The sequence below is a fragment of the Mustela lutreola genome, chromosome 9 (assembly GCF_030435805.1).
Source record: "Mustela lutreola isolate mMusLut2 chromosome 9, mMusLut2.pri, whole genome shotgun sequence".
Lineage (NCBI taxonomy): Eukaryota > Metazoa > Chordata > Mammalia > Carnivora > Mustelidae > Mustela > Mustela lutreola.
In genome coordinates, this window is record NC_081298.1 from 87635729 (window position 1) to 87658924 (window position 23196).

Genomic DNA, 23196 nt, shown 5'->3' on the forward strand with positions numbered 1-23196 from the left:
AAAAAAAAAAAATGAAAAAGAAAAAATTAAATTAACTGCAAGACTAAAACAAATCACAGGAAAAAAGCCATGAGTTCCGTGCTTGGCTTTCTCCTCCTCTGGAATTCTGCTGCTCTCCTTGGTATTGAAACCGCACTCCTTGGTAGGTGAACTTGGTCTCGGCTGGATTTCTTGTTGATCTTCTGGGGGAGGGGCCTGTTGTAGTGATTCTCAAGTGTCTTTGCCCCAAGCGGAATTACACCGCCCTTACCTGGGGCCGGGGTGAGTAATCCGCTCGGGTTTGCTTTCAGGAGCTTTTGTTCCCTGAGCGCTTTCCGTAGAGTTCCGGAGGACGGGAATACAAATGGCGGCCTCCTGGTCTCCGGCCCGGAGGAGCCGAGAGCCCAGGGCCCCACTCCTCAGGGCGCCCTCAGAGAACAGCGCCCAGTTACTCCCGTCTGCCTGACCTCCGGCCGCGCTCCGAGCTCACCGAGCCTGCGACCGGTTCAAGGTAACACGGAGCTGCGAGCTTACTGTCGGCTCTGTCTCTGTAGCCGGCTTTCCCGTTCCAATACCCGCAAGCTCTGCGACACTCAGACACCCCCGATCCTTCTGTGACCCTGCGGGACCTGAGGCCACGCTGACCCCGCGTGGGCTTCGCCCCGGTTTAGCCTCTGGAGCGATGTCCCTCAGCGGAACAGACTTTTAAAAGTCCTGATTTTGTGCGCGGTTGCTCCGCCGCTTGCCGGGAGCCGGCCCCTCCCCCCGGGGTCTATCTTCCCGTCGCTTTGGATTCACTTCTCCGCCGGTCCTACCTTTCAGAAAGTGGTTGTTTTTCTGTTTCCAGAATTGCTGTTCTTCTTCTCTTCGATCTGCCGATGGATTTTCAGGTGTTTGCAATCTTTAGATAAGCTATCTAGCTGATCTCCGGCTAGCTGAAGCAGTCTCAGCTTGCTACTTCTCCGCCATCTTGACTCCCTGATGATGATACCTACTTTTTGGCCTGTCCTGGCTATGGCATCAGTCTGTCAACAGTGACTAGAATTAAAAAGGATGGCTTTCCTCCTGCCATGGCAGCCGCAGCCATGATATGCTCAGGTTTCAGAAGAGGCTTGCCTCCAGGGTCCTCTGCTGTGACAAAAGAAGGTCTGGTTGGCTCCAAGGAGACCAAGGAGATCATCAGTGCCTATGCCTATCGGCAGATCCGGAAACTGATCAAAGACAGACTGATCATTCTGGAAGCCTGTACCCTCCATTCCTGTGCTCCGTGCAGGAAAAATACCTTGGCCTGCCAGAAGGGCTCTGGTGAGAGAAAAGGTTCTGCTCCTGCTGGAATGCCCCAGAAGGTAACCTGGATGAGGAGGATGAGAATTCTGCACTGGAGACTGACCGCCAAGTGCATCACAGCCTGTACCTAAAAGTGAAGCGTTATGTGTTCACGAAAAAGCCGATTCTTGTGGAACACATCCACAAGCTGAAGGTAGACAAGGCTTGCCAGAAGCTTCTGGCAGACCAGGCTGAGGCCCACAGATTGAAGACCAAGGAGCACACAAGACTATGAAGAGCGGCTCCAGACCAAGATGGAGGAAATCATCAAGACTCTGTCCAAGGAGGAAGAAACCAAGAAATAAAACTCCCTCTATTTTGTCTGTACATAGTGGCCTCAGCAATAACACAGATCAGTTTTTCAAGAAAACAAAACTTTATCTGCCCAAAAGAGAAGGGGAGAGAGAGAGAGAGATGAGTATTAGCCTCCTGAAAGACAGGGACTTCTGCTTTCCAAAGAAGGGCCGCATGTAAACAAGATGTGTTTGTTTTTAATTTTCTTTCAGGCTGAGAACCTACTCACTAAAGACGGGTGGAGGAAGAGCCTGTCCAGAAGAGCTCAGAGCTAACAGAAGGAGTAGGGAGGAATCTAACAAGCTAGGAAGGAAATGGGCCAACCTGTCCAGGGAAGAAGCTGCGATTACCAGGGCAATGAGCTACTTTGCATCACTCAGTGCAGCGCCTGTGCGAGGTGGGCAGGACTGCCCAGGAATCCAGTGGTGTGCGGGCAGATTCCAGATTAGTGTTAAGGTGGACCCTGGTTAATAAAGAAAGCTTCAAAGGATATGAATTTAATACTGTGTCTCTGTCTCATTCATTTCAAAAACAAACAAGACAAAGCAAAAACAAACAAAACAACAACAAAAAACTTTTTTTTAAAGCATCAGTTTCTTCTCTTCTCTTGATGGAGTTTTTCCTGGGCACTAAATGGATGGGATCAAAGGCACGGGCAGGCCTTTTGTTTCCTCTCCTCAATGTACTTGTGCTTATTCTTGGTAATTAAAATGAGGACTGGCTTTTAAGATAAGTTGGAAATTTCCCTCCCTCCCCATTCAACTCAGCCTTCACACACACACACACACACACACACACACACACAGGCATCCGTGCCAGCATTCTTAAAAAGTCACGTCTAGGCCAAGCCCTACTGAATTTATAGATTTCCAACTAATTCTTAGGTGTAGAAGCAACACTAGCCAATCCAGGCCAAGGCTGTGAATGAATGAACTGTGATGAGTTTCATCAGTGTAGACTGCCAACTTGAACTTCTGCGATTTAAAACATTTCTTCAACTTTTCACTTCCTCTTCCTCTGTGAGATAAATTAATCATTTAAACAATTCAGACCTAAAATAAACACGTTGCAGATAATCTAAATTTAGATAGAAAATGTGTTATCTGATTGGCAGCGGAATATAACCAGCCTCTGGGTTCAAAACATTCTGTTTCTATTTTCTGGGCTATATTGCCATGTTGGTGGGGAGCTCTTAGCCCCATTCCGAATATTTTCAGTTGGAAGAGGCAGTGTGCAGGAAAGGAATCTACAGTCAGAGAAGACCAGACATACTCTCAAGGAAGTCACGTGGAAGAGGAAGCAAGTATTCGAAGTGTGAGCATGTGTATGGTTGTTTTACTTTTTCTTCTTCCCCCTCCCCCTCCCCCTTCTTCTTTCTTTTCCTCTTCCTTTTCCCCTTCCCCTTCTCCTCCTTCTTTGGAAAGGAAAAAATTATCATAGTAACGACCAAAATGGAGCCCAGCTCCATAAAGAATAAAAAAATAAATAATAAATGAGTGAATAAATAAATGAAGTCTCTTTTCTCTGAATCTCTTTGTTTGGTCAAATTTGGATGCCAAGTTTCCGTTTCCAGGGCTCTCCTGGCTAGCGGTCGACCCAGGAGCTGCGCTGTGTTAATGCCTACTCCGTGTAGCTCACCTTTTACGAAATCCAGAAATCTGTGTCACTCAACCCCACTTCCTCTAAACACCAAAGGAGCACCTGGCAGCCTGCCTCCTGAGTTTTCCTCCCCGCTAGCTGGGATCTCCAAATGTCATGACCGCCGAATCCGAATGGGTCGGTCTCCTTCCACCCAGCTGAGCCACCCAAGTTTCCACGAAACTACCAAACCAAGAAACCCTTTATGCCACCTGACGACAAGAAAGTAAAATCATAGAGGCAATAAAAGGGAGGACTATAAACCAGCAAATGAAAACCGAAACATGGAGCATAATGAGAAGAGTGAAATTCGGCCTGGGGCGCTGTCACACAGGCCTGTCACATTCCTGGTAGGCAAAAAGACTGGCCGAAGACCAGATCTGCCTCTTGGAATCGCTGAAAGGTGAGGCTGGGGAGAAGGCACAGAAGCGCATCCGTGGCTCTCAGGATACGCCCAGTGCCATGCTGGAAAGAATCTTAAAATATCTTTCATTCATGCTGCCAATTCCAAACGCTGGAAGCAGTGTTCTTTCTGTTTTCCCTGGGAGAAGGCTTTCACTTCCCCGTCAGCAATTGTCACCCTTCCCAGGAGTGAGCTCTCAGGACAGGGTGCACCCAGCGGCTCTCAGGCTTCCTCTCCCTGGGGAAGAAACAGCAAGTCCCTCTGAAGCCCTGAACTCCTCTAGGGGATGGGTTCGTCATGATCTCCTTCAGCGCCGAGGGTTTCTGAAATCAATCCTTCTTGTGCTAAGTAATTAAAACACAAGCAGGAGGCTAGTTCTAGTTTCCTCATAAATAAACTGAAAATAATGGAATGTTAGGAACTGCCATTGACTGCCAAGTTTTATGGCTGTCCTCTAATTACTTTGGTACAACACAAATGTGTGCGTGTCTAAAATAATTATTTGATAATGGTCACCATAGTTCCTGCAGTAATTAAGAATTTTAATCATGTATTGAAATACAGAAAAATAGCTTGATAAATGTGTGCCCTCCTACCTAAGTAGGTAAACAAAAGGATGCTGACTTTGTGTATTTTACCGCTTACTTGAATATTTATCCTGAGCAGAGACTGGCCTGGCAAAGACCATCATGGAGAGCTGAAAGCCTGATGGGCTGATAAAACTGTGCAGTGTCTTGTTCCTCAAAGGAGGCTGCAAGCACCATTTGGGGTCTGGGATGGGAAGGGCATCAGGCCATCAGATAAAAGAAGGTAAACATTTGGGATGTTTCCCTTTTACTGTTTTTAGAGGTGCAGGGAGCACATTAGATTTAAATCAAAAATAAACATGCAATATGATAAAACAGAATGCAAATTTCTCCATATTATAAAGACATTTTGAGCTGGGAATTATAGCTACGGGGACTTTCACGGGTCCTGCTTCATCTTAGGTGCTCCTTGTGGGACCACTTGGGTAGTATAAGGAGGCGATGACTCGCCAAATAGAAAAGAAGGCGTTTCTGGTGTGCAAGTTTCTACTTTAAATTAGACTGGATAAATTTTGTATCATGTATAAATATATGAATAACGGGAATCTTAAAGCACCTTCCACAGTCCCGCAAAAGCATGTCTTCCAACACCACATCGCAGTTCCACTTATGGCCCGAATTCTAAATCCACTCTTCCCTATTCTCTCTGGCCCAGCAACTAGCTAGAACCCTGCTTCCAGAGTAACCCTGTTATCTTCTAAAGAACGGGTTCTGAATCTGGGGCAATTTTGCACTCCCCACCCGCATCTCGTGGGGTCCATCTGTCAATGTCTGAGGTCCTCTCCATGGAGTAGGGGGTGGTATTACTGGCCTCTAGTGCTCAACATCCTATAATGCACAAAACAGTCCCCCACAGCAAAGGATTTCCCTCAAATGTCAATAATGCTGAGGTTAGGAAACCCCGCTCCAGCCAGAGTGTCTACAAACACACACACACACACACACACACACACACACACACACGGAAAACAGGTGGTCGGAAGGTCAAAATCAGGCCATCAGGATCAGGACCCACAGAAAGCCTACGAAGACAGTCACAGTGTAAGGGAGGGAGGCATGTCTCTGCACCAGAGCAGGAGACAAAACACAGCCTCTGGAAGCAGGGTTCCTGCTAGTTCTTGGGCCAGAGAGAATAGGGAAGAGTGGATTTAGAATTCAGGCCATAAGTGGAACTGTGATGTGGTGTTGGAAGATGTGCTTTTGTGGGACTGTGGAAGTTGCTATACACATTTCCATCAGAAGTTTGCCACCTCCCCCAGAAAGCGGCCTTAATCCTCCAAATATGGGAGTGAATCTCCCCACTCAGTGCTCAGGCTAGAGATGTGAGGCTTTTATTACCTTACCAACCATGACATTCTGCCATTGTTTCCCAGAGTGAGCTGTAAGCTCCTCGAAGGCAAGACTTGTGCCTTTTCCAATATTTCTTTTTGGTCCATGGTATTATAGAACAAAACACCCATACAAAGAACATAGATACAATACATAGATACAAAATACATAGAACAAAATACCCATAAAACAGTTGTTGAATGGACATCAATGTTGTAGTCTCCTCCCAATATTAGAAATGCGGCATGCGCACACATGAATAGAACACATTAAATGGGAAGGAGAAAAGGAAGTGATCTACTCTTTTCATCTGGGAAGACCATTTAGCAAAATCTTCAAAGACCTGTTTATACTTCTTTTTTGATGTTAACCATCTGTTTGACAGGCCTTCCCCCTCTTCTTTAGCCTTTTTAGCAGTTTCCAGTAGTAAGGCAGTTCATCTTGGAATTTCACTGGTGTATCCCATAAAAGGGTCACAGTCGTGGTTTATGTTGTTTTTGACACAAATGCCTGAAATCCAAGTATAGAGCCTTCACCAGAGAACTAAGAATAAAAATAAAGCTCTGCAATTAATTTGCCAATAACCTTCCCCCGTATAAAGTAGTTTGACTCTGCTCAGCTTTAATTGTAATAAAAAGTCATTCAAGCTTTCTCCTTCCTCTTCATATTTAAAATGAGACATTCTGTAGACTGAGAAAGAATCAAGCATTTGAGGGATAAAAGGCAATTTTCCACGTTAAAGTATTCTGGGACAGTTCAGTACCTTCCTATTTTTTAAATTCCCAAGATGTAAGAAACACATCTCAAGCGATCCAAATATCTTCAACTCCACTTACAAAACAAATCAAAGGATTATTCTTTACCTTATAAAATCACTTATCAAGCCGAGATTCAACCCAAGATTGCTTTCATTCAGCAGCCCTTACTCTCAAACCCATTCAAATTCAGATGGTATTTACACATCTTTTCAGGAAACCCAAAGAACTTTCTAAGAGCTAAGAAGGATGAATGAATGAACCCAACACTTCATTTTGCAGGTGAGGAAGTGGGCTCAGAAGTCAGTATGAACTCTCAAAGCTGCAGAATGGTAACAGCTAGGACTTATCAAGGGCCCACAGCTTCTCACATCTTTATCAGTTCCAAGGGTGTCTGAGCCACCATTATATCTTGCTGGCCTGGTACAGGAGTCCTGCTTCTACCCTCCCTCCTGGGCACTCCCCTCCCCACAAAGGCCAGTCCACACAGCAGCCAGCGGGATGCATCTACTACAGAGGGAATACTCTGTCACTCCTTTGCTCAGACACTTCCAATTCTTCCCACTTCTCTCAAGTAAAAGCCAATCCTCACCTGGTCTGTGTGCTCTAATCTATTTGTAAATACTTATCTCTTCTGCCTGAAGCACCCAACACTTTTCACATACTTCACCTGGGACTTTTCCATTGCACTTCCCTCCACTAGAAATCTCTTCTTCCAGACTTCCAAAGGACTCCCTCCCCCTTCCCTTTCTTCAGAGGTCTTAGCAAACATCATTTACCAGAGGTGGCCTCCCTGTCCACCCCTATGTAAATAACATCACTCTACCTCCTACCCCTCTCTCCCCCCTTACTTTCTTTCCTGTTTTCTTCTAACACTTTTATTGCCTGACATATTATATATTTATTTGTTTATGGTCTGCATTTCCCCATGAGAAGATCAACAACAACAAAAAATTCCTGCTGGATCCCTAGTGCCTGGTGCATGACAGGCACTGAGTATTTTTGTAGAGTAAGTGCTGCTATGTGCCAGGTACTATTCTAAGGAAGGTACAAGAACCCATCAATCTTCCCAACAAGAAGGCACTATTGTCATCACTGTCATCTCTGGTTCACAGATGAAGAAATTAAGGCACAGAATAGCTTAGAAACTTGTCCAAGATCACTCAGCTAGTAAACTGTAGAGTCAGGATTTGAACCCAGGGCACAGGCCTTTTAACCACTAAGATGTTCTGTGTCATGCTTAACTAATGACAAAAAAATGACTTCGGTGGTTTTTCCCCATACCAGACTCTCGGAAACTGAGATACATCCAAGTGTGCTTTCAAAATGTCAATAGTTTCTTATAACTTCCTAATATATTAACAATCACTAAGGTGTGATTTTGAGTTAAGATTTGCAAACAAGATAAAAAACGTGAACCACAACTGTGTTGCATTGGAGTCTAATTCAGAGCACACAAAGGATAGGACTGTGGCATTACAGACGTGTGCAGGTAATTCTCCCTACTGGACTGAGATTACCACGATTAGCTCTGGTCCATAAAGGGAAAGCTAAGGCACAAAAGCTGCAGTGATGTTCCAGGCCACAGAGCCAGCAGCACTGGCTGGAAGTGAGCCTGTGAGGGCCCCTCTGGGACTGCAGTAGGTCACACATGCTCCCTGCTTATTAGCGTAAAACACCCTGGTGATTCATACAATGGAATGTTTAAGCCAAGATGTCACCTAATAGAGGGTATGTTGATACAGCTTTATCTAAGAAGTTACATAATCATCCTAATGTGGAAATGCCAAAAAGGAATTTGTGCCTTGGAATAAAAGACGGGTGTACCCCTGGGAATTACTCCACAAAGGATATAAGGAGTTTTCCTGTGAGAAACTTATTGGCGCACACTGAGCAGGTGACTTGTGAAAAACAGGGCCCAGTGGGGGCTGAGGATTCATTGGGAGCAGTACTGCTTGGTAAGAGGTAGCCAGACCCCTGCCCTGGAGAGCCTCCAGGGTCTCCCAGACCTGCCCATCAGTCCACAAGGGAGAGAGAGGTTTATTCTGTACCTAGCTTCCTGGGATTAAAAAATGTCCTTGCCCTGAGTCCTCTCTGCCTTTTGCTTTCGGGTCAAATATTTATTTACGCAAATGTAGAGTCCTCTCATTATCTTTCTACCCTAGAGGGCCGAAGGAATCTCTGCTCCACTTTGTTGGAATTTTCTGACAGAAATCTGGAGCTCTGGAATACCGTCCCCACCCTCCAGTCTTCCCTTGACCTCGGCCTCCACCGTTCAACCTGCCCCAGGACGTGACAGTAGGAAGGAGGTTGGCTGGAAGGGAGGGGCGAAGGTGCCACAAGCACCTGTCACCTGTCAGGCCCCGGTCCCCACTTCCCCAGCCCCCAGGGTCCCCGCCCTCCCGCACGCCCCGACTGCGACTGGCCCGTCCCTCCCCCTTTCAGCCTCTCGCCACCTTCCAATGGCCGAGGGGCAGGGCAAGCTGAGCAAGCCGCGGCAGCCCAGCCGGGTCCCCGCCCTGTTCCCAGTTCCCGAGCCGGGCCCCGGCGGCCTTTAAATGCCGCCCAGGGCCAGCGCGACGCGGCCCTTGTCACCTTTCTGCCTCGGGAGGCGACAGCAGCACCCCGAGGAAGAAAGCAGCCGCCACTCGGCAGCGCCGGTCCGGACAGCTGCGGCCACCTCCGACCTCCCGGCCCGCGCCGCCTCTCGCTCCCCTCCCCCTCCACCCCGGCCCAGCCTGCCCGGTCGGCGCCTGGCCCCAGGCGTGCGCGCGCGCGCGCGCCCGCGTGTGTGTGCGCACGCCCGACCAGCCTCGGACCCGCGCCCCCGCCCGGCGCAGGACCGCCCCGGGATCCCCGCCCGCGCGCCGCGTCCCACGTCCCGCCGCCGCCGCCGCCGCGGGGCCGCCAGCCGTGCACCCCGGCGCGCCGTGCAAGAAGATGGCGGGATCGGTGGCCGACAGCGATGCCGCGGTGGTGAGTGCGGAGGGGTGCACGCGAGGCGTCCCCTTCCCGCGGCCCCGCACGCCGCCGCCCGCTCAGCTTGGCTGCGGCGCAGAGGAGGCTGAGGCCCAGCCGGGCGCCCCCCGCGTGGGAAGGCGCCCGGTACCTGTTAGCCAGCGCCGGCTGTGAGCTGCCGGCCTGGAGGGGGTGCGGGGGGCAGGCTTGATGCCCCTGGTGCACCGGAGAGGGTGCATGGGGGCGGACGGCGGCGTGTGGGTGACAGACAGCCCCCGCCGTGCCATGCAGCCGGCGGCCAGGTGTGTGCACGCTGCACGTGTGAGCGTGCGCTTGTGTGAGTGTGTCTGGGGCGCGCGCCCCGCGGCCGCCTCCGACGTCCCGGGGATTCCCCTTTGGAAATGGGTCTGGCCGGGACGGCGGGAGGGGGGCCGGGAGAGAAGTTGAGCTCGGCCCTGCACCCCGGCCGCGTCCCTCAGGACAGGCCTGGGCGACTGCGGGTCCAGGGGCGTTTGCGGTTGAAGACGGGCCTCCCCTCCTCCGACGCGGGGCTCTGGCTCCCCGGCGTGCCTCGACCTGGATTTTGATCTAGATCTGAAGGTCTGGGGATCTTCGGCAGCTTAGCTACGGGGTGGAAAGGACGGGTTTTGTTCCCGGGCTTTATGTGGTTGTTCAATGGGCTGTGAGGTGGCAGCATCTGCAGACGCTGCCTGTGTCCTGTGAAGGCTGCTGGATTCAGCCAGACTCGGATAGGTGCTTCCCCACTCCCTCCCCCTTCTCCTCCCAGCCCCCACCCCCCAAAACTAGAGCCTCTGGAAAGCCAATCTGTGTGCTGCTATTTTTAGAAACTAGATGATGGGCATTTAAACAACTCCTTGGGCTCTCCAGTTCAAGCCGACGTGTACTTCCCACGACTGGTAAGTGGTTTAGTTCTTTTCCTTTCTAATTGCATTTTCTAATGGGTCAGGTACTCAGGATCTGAGGGCTTGGCTCTTCTCAGACAGGCAGTAAACTTCCTGTTCTCCTGTCATCCTTGGCAGATAGTTCCATTCTGTGGGCACATTAAAGGTGGCATGAGACCAGGCAAGAAGGTGTTGGTGATGGGCATTGTTGACCTCAACCCAGAGAGGTAAGACAGAGAGTCCTTTCACCCCAAGGCTTATCAGGCAGTTACAAGGCCCTGCCCACTCTTGTTGTGGTTGTTTGCTCCTCCTCCTCCTCCTCTCCCCACGGCCAGTGTTGCTAGTTGCAAGTGCCAAGAAAGTACCATGTTCCCATGAAAAGAATGTGTATGAATCCCAGCCATCATTTCTCCAGACAGCTATTTATATCAAAGATTATAAATATAGGCCCACATCATTTTCTCTTTGACCCTTAAGGAGGCCAAAGTATTTTTTTTTTTCGTTAAAGGTTTTTTTAAACATGGTGCTTGGAGCAAGATCTATCAATATAAATGACAAGCGACATTAGAGGATACTATTTCCCCTGGTCAATTTCTGGGGCTGTTTTTGAGAATCTGAGGTGGATATAGACACAGATGTGTGGGTGGTTTGGGGTATCGGAAAGTCCTAATGTTAGTCATGTTCAACTCCACCAAAGTTTGTTGTTGTTGTTTTTAGATGTATTTATTTGACAGAGAGAGAGGGAGAGAGTGATCACAACCAGGGGGAGTGGGAGAGGAGGAAGCAGGCTCCTCACTGAGCAGGGAGCCTGATGCGGGGCTCGATCTCATGACCCTGGGATCATGACCTGAGCCAAAGGCAGATGCTTAATGACTGAGCCACCCCGACGCCCCTCCACCAAAGTTTTTACCAGAGCCTCCTTTCAATATTAAGATGTCGGGCTTCATTTTAATCCTCCTCCTGCATACACGGTGTAATCTCCTGTGCAAACAGTAGTGGCCCATTCAAAGCAGACCAACCCCAAGGAGAAGGAGGAACTAGGGGAGCCTGGGTCATTGATAGCCAAACCCAGAATAAATGAGAGGATGTTCTTTTCAGCTTTGCCATCAGCTTGACCTGTGGTGACTCTGAAGACCCTCCCGCCGATGTGGCCATTGAACTCAAAGCTGTGTTCACAGACCGGCAGCTACTTAGAAATTCTTGTATATCTGGGGAAAGAGGTGAAGAACAGTCCGCAATCCCTTACTTTCCATTCATCCCAGACCAGCCATTCAGGGTGAGTACCTCGAGCACTTCCAGTCCAGCTGCTGGCAGAGTGATGGTGCTCTGCTCCTCCCGCAGATGCCAAGAATGCTTTAAGCCGCCAAATTTTTGCATGTCTAGGAAATTTGTCACCTGATGGTGAGAGAAAGAAAAATGATGAAAAGAGCTCTGTTTGCTAATACAAACTAATACTCTCCATAGTAGTTCTTGGCTCTGTTTATCCAGTACATTTATTTAGTAAATAAACCCATGTCCAGATTGTTAAGAATAAATACTTTTCTGTGTAGTACTCAACCTGGTAGTAGGCATGTAACCTATACCTGTCCCAAAATATCCTGATTGATTAATAAATAATAAGTGCTAGAAATTTCCTCATTTTTTTTCCAACCTATAAGGAGCACTAAACCTTGTTAGTTGTGATTTTTTTAAAAGAACAATAGCAATAATCTTTTCATTTTCTCTTGTTACTTTTGCTAATGAAGTCTGGTCCTTGTTTCTCCTTCTGGGTTGATGAGCCTCAGTCTGCTTTATTGTCACAGGCTCTGTGGCTGACAAGTTCCTTCCCTTGGACCTGGATGGGTGTAACTTGGCTCTCCACCATCTAGTGGGCAGGAAGCACAACCCAAACTTCCCATCCAACCAAGCAATGTTAGTAGAACCTTCCTCTGTGAAGGACAGTGCCGAGTAAGAGGTGCAAGTAATGTGGGTAATGCGTTAGGACAGGATTTACTGAACCACCGGGCCTGGTGATGAAGTTGTCCATATTACACCTTGTTAACACACATCACAATAATAACAGCTCAGTTAAAAGTTCCATGTTGCGTAAATGCCTAATAAAGCACAACTGCCCTTAACCTGTTGCTCTTTGTCTAGACATTCACAAGGGCCTTATGAAGAAGTAATAATTTTTCTTCTCACCTTACCATCTGGTAGAGGGAATAAGAATCTATGACTTTTATGTCTGTGATGGAATTGAGATTGTTGCCTTCTAATCATAGTCTGGGGAAGGTACCCGTACGTATCCTGTGCCCTCTCCTTCTCTAGAATGGTAATGGCCCCTTAGCTTCCTCTTGACTGGGACAGTTTCTTTATCTCATTTTTTTTTTTTGACTGTGACAGTTTCTTAATGATGAATCGTAATGCATACGTAGCTCATGAATATGAGTAACCAGAGCCTCTGTCTGCCAAGAGGAATATAATGCTCCCCAGCAACCAAATTGAACTGAAATCAGCCCTTCTTGGTGATATAATTTTAGTAATAATATGAATTAAATGTGACTAATATCACATATGAAGTCTCTTCTTACATGGTAGCCACTGATGCTTTTAATAAATACACAGCACAGAACCAATGATTAAAATCTATAGCGAATTACTTAAGGAAAAGAGGAAGAAAAAGCTTTTACCATATGGAATCAGCATTTCTGTTTGGCTTAACAAAGCCTTGTTAATTATACATCCTTGGTCCAGTGGTAATTACTGTGTAACCTTCTGTCTGCTTTAATGTTTACCATGCTTGGGTGCCTGGACTGTTATTACATGCTACTAAGTGGAGGCCAGTGGATCTCTGTGAGGGTCTCTTCTGGGGGTGGGATAGGTTCAGGGGATGACCATGGAGGCATTAAGTGCCATATAAATAAATCTGTTCTGCTTTATGTCGCTTTGGAGAACGGAGAAGTATTCAAGCATGAACAATTAAAATCTTTAAAGGATATTGAAGAGTGAAGAAGAGTGGTTCTCAAAGGGTGTTCCTCATTCCAGCGGTAGTAGCATCATGCTAGAACGGGATGAAAATGCAGATTCTCAGATCTTACCCTAGACCTCCTGAATTGAACATTTGGGGGGTGGGTGGAGTCTAGTGGTCTCTGTTACACTTCTGTGTGATTCCAGAGTTTGAGAACTGCTGAAGATGTTGCCTTTCTCTAAAATAAAGTATTGTGTGTGTGTTTTCCCCAGCAGATTCATTGAAATTCTGATTATGTTTCTTCTAGGTGGAAATTCTCTGTGAGCACCCACGTTTCAGAGTGTTTGTGGATGGACACCAACTTTTTGATTTTTACCACCGCATTCAAACGTTATCTGCAATTGACACCATAAAGATAAACGGGGACCTGCAGATCACTAAGCTTGGCTGATGCTGTTTAAACCTCCTCTGTTTCACGTAGGATCAGGTGCCGCAACTGCCTGACTGTGGGTCTGGAAGGAGTGCTAGCAAGACCTGGAGACTTAAAAAGAAAACAAAAACAAAAAGCAGGCTTTACTGTCTCTTCTTTCTGTGCAGTTTAAACCCAAAATGACAACTCCAAACTGTGGTTTGCCCTTAGGAAGCTGTCAGAACAAAGACACCGAGCCATTATTTCCAGAACAAAGTAATACATTTATGCTGGATTTTATTCAGACTATATTGACATGGATTTGTGATAATTTGTGATCTGGTAGCAAGTTTTTCATCTTTTCAAAGCAAGGTGATACTTAGAAACAAAAGTGCTAAAGACTTAAAACAACACCACCGCCAACAAAGACGGTACACCGAAATCAACTCATTTCTGCACTGAAGTGAAGTGTGTAGCACAACCGACATTTTAGTCAGGGTATTTACATAGAATGTAGGTTGTTCAAGGTTTGGTTGGTTTTGGTTTTTTTTTTTTTTTTCTTGTTTTCTGGTTTTTGCACAGCATAATGTTAATTCAGATTTTTAAAGCTTTCTCTTATTTATTTATACTCAATGTATGTATTAGAGAATGATTAATGTCTCAAAAACAGCAAGTTATGAACTTTTGAATGTACAGATATCTTAGGTCCAAAGGGGAAAATTACATATTACAATCATGAAAGAATTGTTATCTTCCATACCCCTAAACTTAGGATCTCTTGATATAAATTGCTCTAAGTGCTTTTGGGGAAAGTTTGCAACATTTCGATAAAATTGCTTTTCAAGTAATCAACAATTACATAAGTTCTATTTATATCATGTTTTCTCCTTACTGTGAATTAGCACAGTATTGGCTTCCTTAAGACTAATTAACTACATTTCCCTAGGTCTTTATAACAGCTCGTTAAGTTGTTATTAAACTAGGTGAAAATATATGAGACCATTTTTAAAATAACTATTATATAAACTTTTCAAAGTATACTATGAAAACGATTCTGGAATGCAGTGTAAAGCAGAAGCAAATGGCCCCAGATAACTTACTTGGAAATAATTTATATCAACTTAAGCTGTTAGGTCATTGTGTTAACTTTTCTTATGTGACCCTCACCAATATCCCTAAGCAATGTCTTTGGAACTTCAGAGGAGAGGCTGCTTCCTACTGTGTTAGCTGCGCTGAGACATTAGGATGGGGGTGGGGGGCAGGGGGAGGATCCAGATTAGGAAATGATCCAATTAGTTTATCTGGAAGGTTAACTCCCAGGACTCCAGATCCCTGGAGTCCAGCCAATAGTGTGAATGTTTCAAATTGAGCTGTAAGAGTTTCCCTGCCTTTGTGGAGCTGATCTGACCGCAGACCATCTCCAGGAGGAGGTGGCCGTGGTGTGAATATAACGGCCTGGCAAGGGATGGCTGGAGTCTGGTTGCATTGGCGCTAGAGAGAAGGACCCTTGGCATTGCTTTGGTCAGGTAGTGGGGGTGGGGGGAGGACAAAGGGGTGCTGGGGTGGGGATGTATTTATATATAATTTAGGTTTTGTTTGTACAGCGTACTGCATCATGTTAGGACACGTCCTTGTCCTCCGCTTTTGCGTTTTTTTACACGACATGCAGAGGCACGGAAGTGCCCACGTCACTTCCATGTGTCGAGAATGTAGACAGTGTTTCAGTACCAAAGTCTAAGAAAAAGCAAACTAAAATTGTGACTTTTTTATAGGTGATATATTTGGGTTCTTCTCAACTTTGAAACTGTTTAGCACAGTTCCATCGCGTTATATAAGAAGATAACTTTATCCAACAAGACTGGCTGAGTGTTGAAAAGCTTTATGTACCAGCTGACTTAATCAGCCATATTCAGCCAAGAGGGCTCTTCTTCGGCTGCAGGTACTTGCAAGCCTGTGATTCACTTCTCGTGGCTTGTGAAGCCACTAGACTTTGAGGTGTGTTCATGCAGACACTTTGAGGACACCCTAAACTATATTTGTAGGCGTTTTGGAGGAAGACCCCCACAGGAGGTTTCCTCTGAGTGGCCGTCCGTCCCCATGCACTGCATAATTCAGCAGAAACCAGAGGAGCTGGGCTTGTGGCTGGTTGGAAGGGACACTGTTCTCTCTGCTGATCAGCTAACCGCTTAGCTGCCAAGCCCTTAGGCAGTTCAGTTTAAAGATACACTGTTAACCCTTTCTCTGAGAGGCCCAGTGGGAACCTCTTGGATGAGCCTGCTGGAATTAATCTAAATGATGTGATGGATTGATTCAGGTGGAGCTCAATTAGCAGGGGGCGGGTGCTGTGTTACTCATTAGCTGTCAACTGGAAACAGTGTTCTTGCCTCTCATTGGCATGTGAGGTCTAAGGTGAGAATTCAGGGTGGAAAGTGCAATTTAAAGCTTCACAGGAAAGCATTTGGGTATGTAAGGAGTTATTTCTGACCAGAGCCCTAATTTTGCAACATGACGGAAACCAAGGAATATAAATAACAGTCAGGCTCTGGGAGAATAAAAGGCAGGCTTTAGACAATCTGTCCACTTCTGCATCATAATTGGAGTGAATGTATATATCTACTTAAAAATTAATAGAAGTGACTTTATTTTCTGGGCTGTCCCAGAATTGTCTTAAAATTATTATTTTTTTAAAATCTGAAACCCCATTTCAAATCTTGCCAACCTCAGATCAAAACCCCCTAAGAAATCACTCTGGGAAATGATGGCAACTTGTTAAAATGGCAAATCCTTTCATTTCTATTAAGAAGAAAATATCCAAAAAGAGGGAGGGAGCCCTGTTGCCTTGAGAGAAAGAGCCTTGGTATTTTCCGGCATTAATGTAGGAATAATGTTCTTATGATGACATATTTTCAAAGAAACACTTTCTTATTTACTGCGTGGTGTAAAATGTTGCTAAATGTGTTCTTACATTATTATGTCACTGCTGAAAGTTATTTGCACTATAATAAAGGAATTTTCTACAAAATGATTCCAGTTTATAAAATGCTAAATTTGGCACCAGGTATGATATACTGAGCCTAAACCATGTGTTATAGCAGTGTTCTCTCCCTTTCATACATGCTCCCAAGAACCAGCCGTTCATGTTTCCCTCCTTGATAAACTGATCAAGAGAAGGAGAGGGTCTCAGAGACCTAATGAGCTTATGTTGTGTGTGCAATGGGGTTTTTTAAATATAGTTTATATATAGTAAATTAACTTTATTTGGTGTACAGTTCCATGGGTTTTAACACATTCATTAATTCCTGTAATTACCACCTCAAGCAGGATACAGAATTGTTCCATCACCCCCAAAAAATGCCCTTGTGCTCTCCTTTTGTAGTTAAACTTATCCCCCTTCCTCACCCTAATCAGGCAACCACTGTTCCCTGCCACCTCCCTGTAGTTTTGCCTTTTCCTGAGTGTCCCATAAAGAATATCATACAGTATCTAGTCTGTTGAGGTTAGTGTTTTTCCATTTGCATAATGCATTTGAGATTCATGTGGTGTACGTATCAATAGTTTTTTTATTGCTGAGTAGTGTTCTATTGTATAGATGTACAAATTTCTTTATCCATCTACCTGCTAAGGATGCAGTGGTTTCTTAATAAATCATTAAATATAGTCTTAGCACTTTGTATATACAAAAGCAAGATTGCATTTCCCCCATCTTCTCTTTCCTGTGGTTTGAATGATTAGGAAGGAAACTTGATTCCTTGGCTCTTCTGCCTGCAAATAAAACCATGGCTTACAGAAGTTTGCCCCAGCTTCACTTATGGGAGATGAATAGAGAGGTATTTACTCACAGGCTGGGTCTGGTGTCCTACTTATGTCTTGTTTTTATTTCCCCCTATTTTATTTTTTAAGGATGCAAAGCTATGAGGCTGGTCTCTGTCACGGTTTTTGCGGTTAAGTACAGGCAGAATGGCATCTATGTGGGCACCCGTTAAAATAGGGACAATTTGGGTGCCTGGGTGGCTCAGTGGGTTGGGCCGCTGCCTTCGGCTCAGGTCATGATCTCGAGATCCTGGGATCGAGTCCCGCATCGGCCTCTCTGCTCAGCGGGGAGCCTGCTTCCCTCACTCGCTCTCTGCCTGCCTCTCCGTCTACTTGTGATTTCTCTGTCAAATAAATAAATAAAATCTTTAAAAAAAAAAAAAAAAAGATAAAATAGGGACAATTTGCTGAGCTGTTGGACAGAGATGGGAGAGTCTCCCCTGCCCCACAGCCTCTCTAGGAGGATCCCTTGTGGAATATGACATTACACTTGCTGTGTGACAGCAGTGTGGATTAGGTGGTGTGGAAGATAACCATAATTGGAGCCTCCAAGTGCCTCAAACACTTGAGGGCCTCATTCATTCAACAGGTGTTTATGGAGCTGTGTTAATTGCTGTTCTAGGCACCAAGATACATCAGTGAATAAAACTGACAGAGGTCTCTGGCGGCTTTAAACTTTAGTGTGCTTAAGAATCACCCAGAAATGGCTTAAGGTTAAGTGTCCAGCTCTTGATTTTGGCTCAGGTCATGATCTCAGGGTTGTGAGATCAAGCAGTGTTGGGCTCTGCACTGGCATGGAACCTACTGAGGATTGACCCTCCCTCTCCCTCTTCCCCCAAACCCCCATCTGGCTCATGCACTTTGTCTCTCCTGGAAGATTGTTTTGATAGGTCTGGAGTCGGTCCCAGGACTTTGTATTTTTAAGAAACATCCTGATATTACTCAGCCATCAAAAAGAGTGATTTACATCGACATGGAAGGAACTGGAGGGGATTATCCTGAGCAAAACAAGCTAATCAGAGAAAGACAATTGTCATCTGGTTTCACTCATATGGGGAACATAAGAAATAGTGTGGAGGATCATAGGGAAAGGGAAGGAAAACTGAAAGGGAAGAAATCAGAGAGGAAGACAAGCCATGAGAGACTCTTAGCTGTAGGAAATAAACTGGGGGCTGCTGGAGGAGAGGTGGGTGGGGGGACAGGGGAGCTGGATGCTGGGCATTAAGGGGGGCACGTGATGTAACAAGCACTGGGTATTTTATACAGCTGATGAATAACTGAGCTCCACATCTGAAGCTAATGAGGTGCTGTATGTTGGCTAATTGAATTTAAGAAAGAAAGAAAGAAGGAAGGAAGGGAGGAAAGAAAGAAAGAAAGAAAGGGAGAGAAAGAGAGAGAGAGAAAGAAAGAAAGAAAGAAAGAAAGAAAGAAAAAACCTCCTGGATGTCATCAGTCGTCCTGGATCCTAAATTAAGCAGCTCTGCCTTGGTGAATTCCATTCACCGAATCAAACTGTTGGATTGTATGGGGTTGTGATATTCCGATCTGTGGACCTCTTCCTCTGAAAACTGCATTTCAACACGAGGGGGTCCTGCCGCCCAAAATCATGTGACTGTCATTATAGCCCTACAGCTGTGGGTCATTATCCCCGATTTAACCTCCTCCTCTCTTCATTCTGCCCCCACCTACAATATAAGACCCTGTAGTAAAAGAAAGTGACTTTCAACCAAGTTTTACGAAAATCTCCCTCATTTGGGTTGTCTTAGGACCTCAGGAACACCCTGACACCTAGGTTAAACAGTGCATGCTCTGAGAAAGATCCAGGTTCTGGAAGAAGCCTGCCTTCCTTGCTGGTAAGCATTTCAATTAGTTATTCATTGGAGAAACGCCAGGGTGGGGCCTAATTGTTCTCTGAGGCAAATACACAAAGTGGCTTATAACTTGGAAAGAGGGCAGAGGGCAAGCGGTAATGGCCCCAGTGAGCTGTTCATGGCATTTTGAAAATGAATTTAGAGTCTTCCTTTCACAAGAAAATGCTGGTGAGTTGGTACATGACCCTGCATGCTTGCCTTGCTTACTAATCACCATGTTTATTTCACAATGATTTTCCCCTAAAAAAAAAAAAAAAGTCTTCACAAGGCAAAGAACTGCCTTGCAAGACATATACTTAATAATTAATTAATATGGGTGTATACAAGATGCCAAAACAATACTCAACCAAGAGGGAAGGGGAGAAAAGAGGCACTGACTCTTTCTCTTGCTTTGATACACCCTTCCATCTCCCAGGGAAGATTGACTGACTAGGTGAGCAAACACTTCTAAAGTTAGGAGACATCATTGTTTCATAAGGCAACATAGACAGTCCCTAAATAATAGGCCCTGGGAAGCAACAGGCCGGCCACAGGCCTTGGGGATGATGTCAGGTTTTGGGGGCCTTCCAAGCTTTCATGAGTAAGAATGATAAACATTTTCTAATGACCCCAGCACCTCCCTTTCTGGCAGTATTCTGTCATTAATTCTAAAATGATAGATGCAAATAATCAAACTTGCTTCAACAGCTGGTCTGGGAAGAAGAGGAAGAGAAGCGGTAAGGTCATGGTGAGACGTGGGACTAGGGCACCCTGGCCTCCTCAGGGATTCCTTCTGTAAGCCCAGGTGAGCATTCTTGTTAAAGGATAAAAATGTTTTGGTTGTTGAAATACATTGGTAAATCGGATAATCAACATTGCAATACTAAGTGGTTACACATGGTCATCACCAAATTAAGAACTTTCCAGGTTTGCCTCATGCCCAACTCCTGTTTGGCTTAGGTCAGATCTTAGAGTTGTGAGATTGAGCCCTCCCTCAGCACGGAGTCTGCTTGAGACTCTCTCTCCCTCTACCCTTCCTCCCCGTGTGCACACACACTCTCTCTCTCTTCCTCTCTCTCTCAAGTTAATTAATTAATTTTAAAAAAGAACTTTCCAAATACCCCATAACCATCAATCACAAGTTTAGGTGGGCACTTAAAACTTCCAGCTTTACTTTGCCTCCCATGAGAAATGGAAATAAGGACACCTGTGTCACCAAGTTTGTACAGCTAGAGTTAACAATAGTTTTTGTGGGAGTTAAACATTCATCACAACTGAAAAAAGCCAGAGTTAAAATAATTATAATGCCGGGGCACCTGGGTGGCTCAGTCAGTTAAGCGATAGACTTGATTTTGGCTAAGGTCATGATCTCAGGGTCGTGAGACTGAACCCTGCGTCGGGCCCCACACCGGGTGTGGAGACTGCTTGGGATTCTTTCTTCATCTCCCTCTGGCCTGCACTCCCCCAAAAACAAATAAGAAGAAGAAGAATCATGATAACAATTTCTATAACAATCCTCCACAACGTTGTAAAACAGAATTAAAAGTGCTAGTCTTTGAGACTATATCTAATCCCTTGGAATATGCTTTTAATATTGTTTCACTGAAGTCTATTTTATTTAAAATCTAGCCAAAATTAGCAGTGTATTAGGCAATATTTAGAATGATGTTCATAAAATATAATTAGGGATATTTTTCTACCCTAAATTATTACAGCTGTTCCAAAATTAGAAGCATGGGTTTCTTCTAATGCAGTAAAAGTAATCTTCAGTTCAACATAAAATGATTTTTCACATTACATTAAAAAAATGAACAAGAAAGATATATGCACAAAATGATAAGGAACTACTGAAAACATTCTCTTTTAATGAGAATCTTCATGGGGTACATGTGGTATGTTACTCTAAGATTCTAATTCACCATTCATTTACCCTACATTTTTTAAATCCTCAAATTAAAAACAAAACAAACAAACAAAAACCTCATATTCTAGAACATAAGGCCAATCTCTTTATTTGAGGAGGTTAGAAAAGACCTGCTTAAAAAAGACTCTGATTAAAGTTGAATATTGGGGTTACCTCACAGTTTGTTTGTTTGTTTGTTTTTCTTTTCTTTTAAGGCAACTAACATTATCTCTGCTTTTGTAAGCAGTGTAAATTCCTGACTTGGGATTCCCCTTGTAGTCCCCAATAACTTTGAAATTACGTAAATGATTTTTAGAATTTCAGCTTGCCAAGTGGAAAGGGCAAATACGTTTATACAATGTGTGCTCTTAAAGCTTGTCTGCATAGCTATTCAGGTCCACAGCTCCTCTCTCCAGTCAGATAATCACTCAAAACTGATGCTAATGAAGTGAAGCCGGATATTAATGGAGCACTTTTATACAAAGACACCCTATTAGGCACTGTGGGTTACAGAAAGAGATAAAAGAAAAATGTCACCTACCCTTGAAGAACTGATGATCTAACTGGAAAGACAGGTCATGTACATATAAAATATACATAAAGATGAATGTCAGTAAATAGGGCCAGACTGAGTGGGCAGAACATTGCATGTTCCAGAGGGGAGAGCTTGCTGGGGAGACCCAGGACAGTGTCTGGGTCCAGAAGACTTCAGCTGGGCTTCCAAGTGCCTGAACGCCCTTGGCACCTCCGTGCTACCCCAAAACTCAGCAACCTCTGCACAGCTGCCCACAGTACCACTGATGCCACCGACTCGAGTCGGGAGCACAGCTGTTCATCTGCATGGCAGTGATGATCAGAAGCCTTCATTTATTTGTAGGACAAACACGATTGTGTTTATGTGTTTGTCTAACCCATGATGGCTGGTCTCCTGTGAACAGTCTTGGGTTCACTTGAAGCCAGACTTGGAGGAGGATGCAGTGCTTTTTCATAGCCTCAAAAAGCCAGAGTACTCCAGAAAGTGTTAGGCAGCAAGAGATTTTATTGGCCATTTTGTGGGAAGAAAAGCATTTTATCACATACACCTAATGAAGAGAGGAATAAAAATCCCTACTAGACATTTCTTTCTTCCCAAGTACCTCTTGAACTTCTAACCCTCCCCAACCCTCTTCTAGGCAGCTTCTGCCTCTCCCCAATTCCCTTTATCATGCAGAGCTATCTGGCCTGTACCAGCTCTCCGAGTGGGCTTTTAAAAGTCCATTTTCTCTATGGAGAAGATTCAGGCCCAAAGAAAACTAAGAATTCTCTATTATTTCATTTGCTAGTATCTTTAATACCTTGCCTCCTTTCCAAAACAACTCAAGGCAGCAAAGAGTGAGGACATCAAGACAGATGGGGAGGAAAATGCCAAAACCTCCTGGTTCTTTCTATCCTCAAGACTGAGGTTTAATATTTCCCCTTCAACCTTCCCAGTAAGTTAATTTTAAAGATGGTATTTCCTTCTTGGTGTTCTCTTATTTGCTTGCTTGTTTAATATCCCTCCCTCCCAAGAGATGATTATTTCCATCAGGACAGATACCATATTAGTCTTGTTCACTACTTCATTTCAATCATTTAGCAGGTTGCCGGTCACAATTAACAGTATATAATTGTTAATTGGGTGAATCCATGGTAGCCAAGATGATGTATGTTATCTATTGCTTTGCAACAAATTATCCCAAAATTCAGAGGCTTAAAACAGACAGTAAACATTTATTATCTCACACAGTTTTTATTGTTCAGGAATTTGGAACAGCTTAACTGGGTAGTTCTGACTCAGAGTCTCTCATGATATTATCATTAAGGGGTCAACTAGGGCTTCAGTCATCTGAAGGCTTGCCTAACACTCTGTAATTGGGGTGCCTTCTTTGTATTTGACAAAATCTTGGAGAGGAATCACTTTCTCTCCACTTAGAAATACTGTGTAAAGCACATAGATCAATGGAATAGTATAGAAATCCTAGAAATAAATGCATATTTACATGGTCTATTAATCTTTGACAAAGGAGGAAAGAACATACAATAGGAAAAAAACAGTCTCTTCAACAAATGGTGTTGGGAAAACTGGAG

The 23196-nt window shown here is 44.9% G+C and overlaps 1 protein-coding gene and 1 pseudogene across 1 annotated transcript; both read left to right on the top strand.

The window, feature by feature from the left end:
- The first annotated feature begins 980 nt into the window (after nucleotides 1–980).
- LOC131840200 (large ribosomal subunit protein eL19-like) lies at nucleotides 981–1701 on the top strand (annotated as a pseudogene).
- Nucleotides 1702–9164: 7463 nt separating this feature from the next.
- Nucleotides 9165–16552, top strand: LGALSL (galectin like). The gene is made up of 5 exons (XM_059187823.1): nucleotides 9165–9287; nucleotides 10115–10186; nucleotides 10310–10398; nucleotides 11270–11447; nucleotides 13426–16552. Exons 1-5 carry the CDS (start codon nucleotides 9252–9254, stop codon nucleotides 13567–13569), a joined length of 519 nt encoding a protein of 172 aa, XP_059043806.1. The 5' UTR covers nucleotides 9165–9251; the 3' UTR covers nucleotides 13570–16552.
- The last annotated feature ends 6644 nt before the right edge of the window (nucleotides 16553–23196 follow it).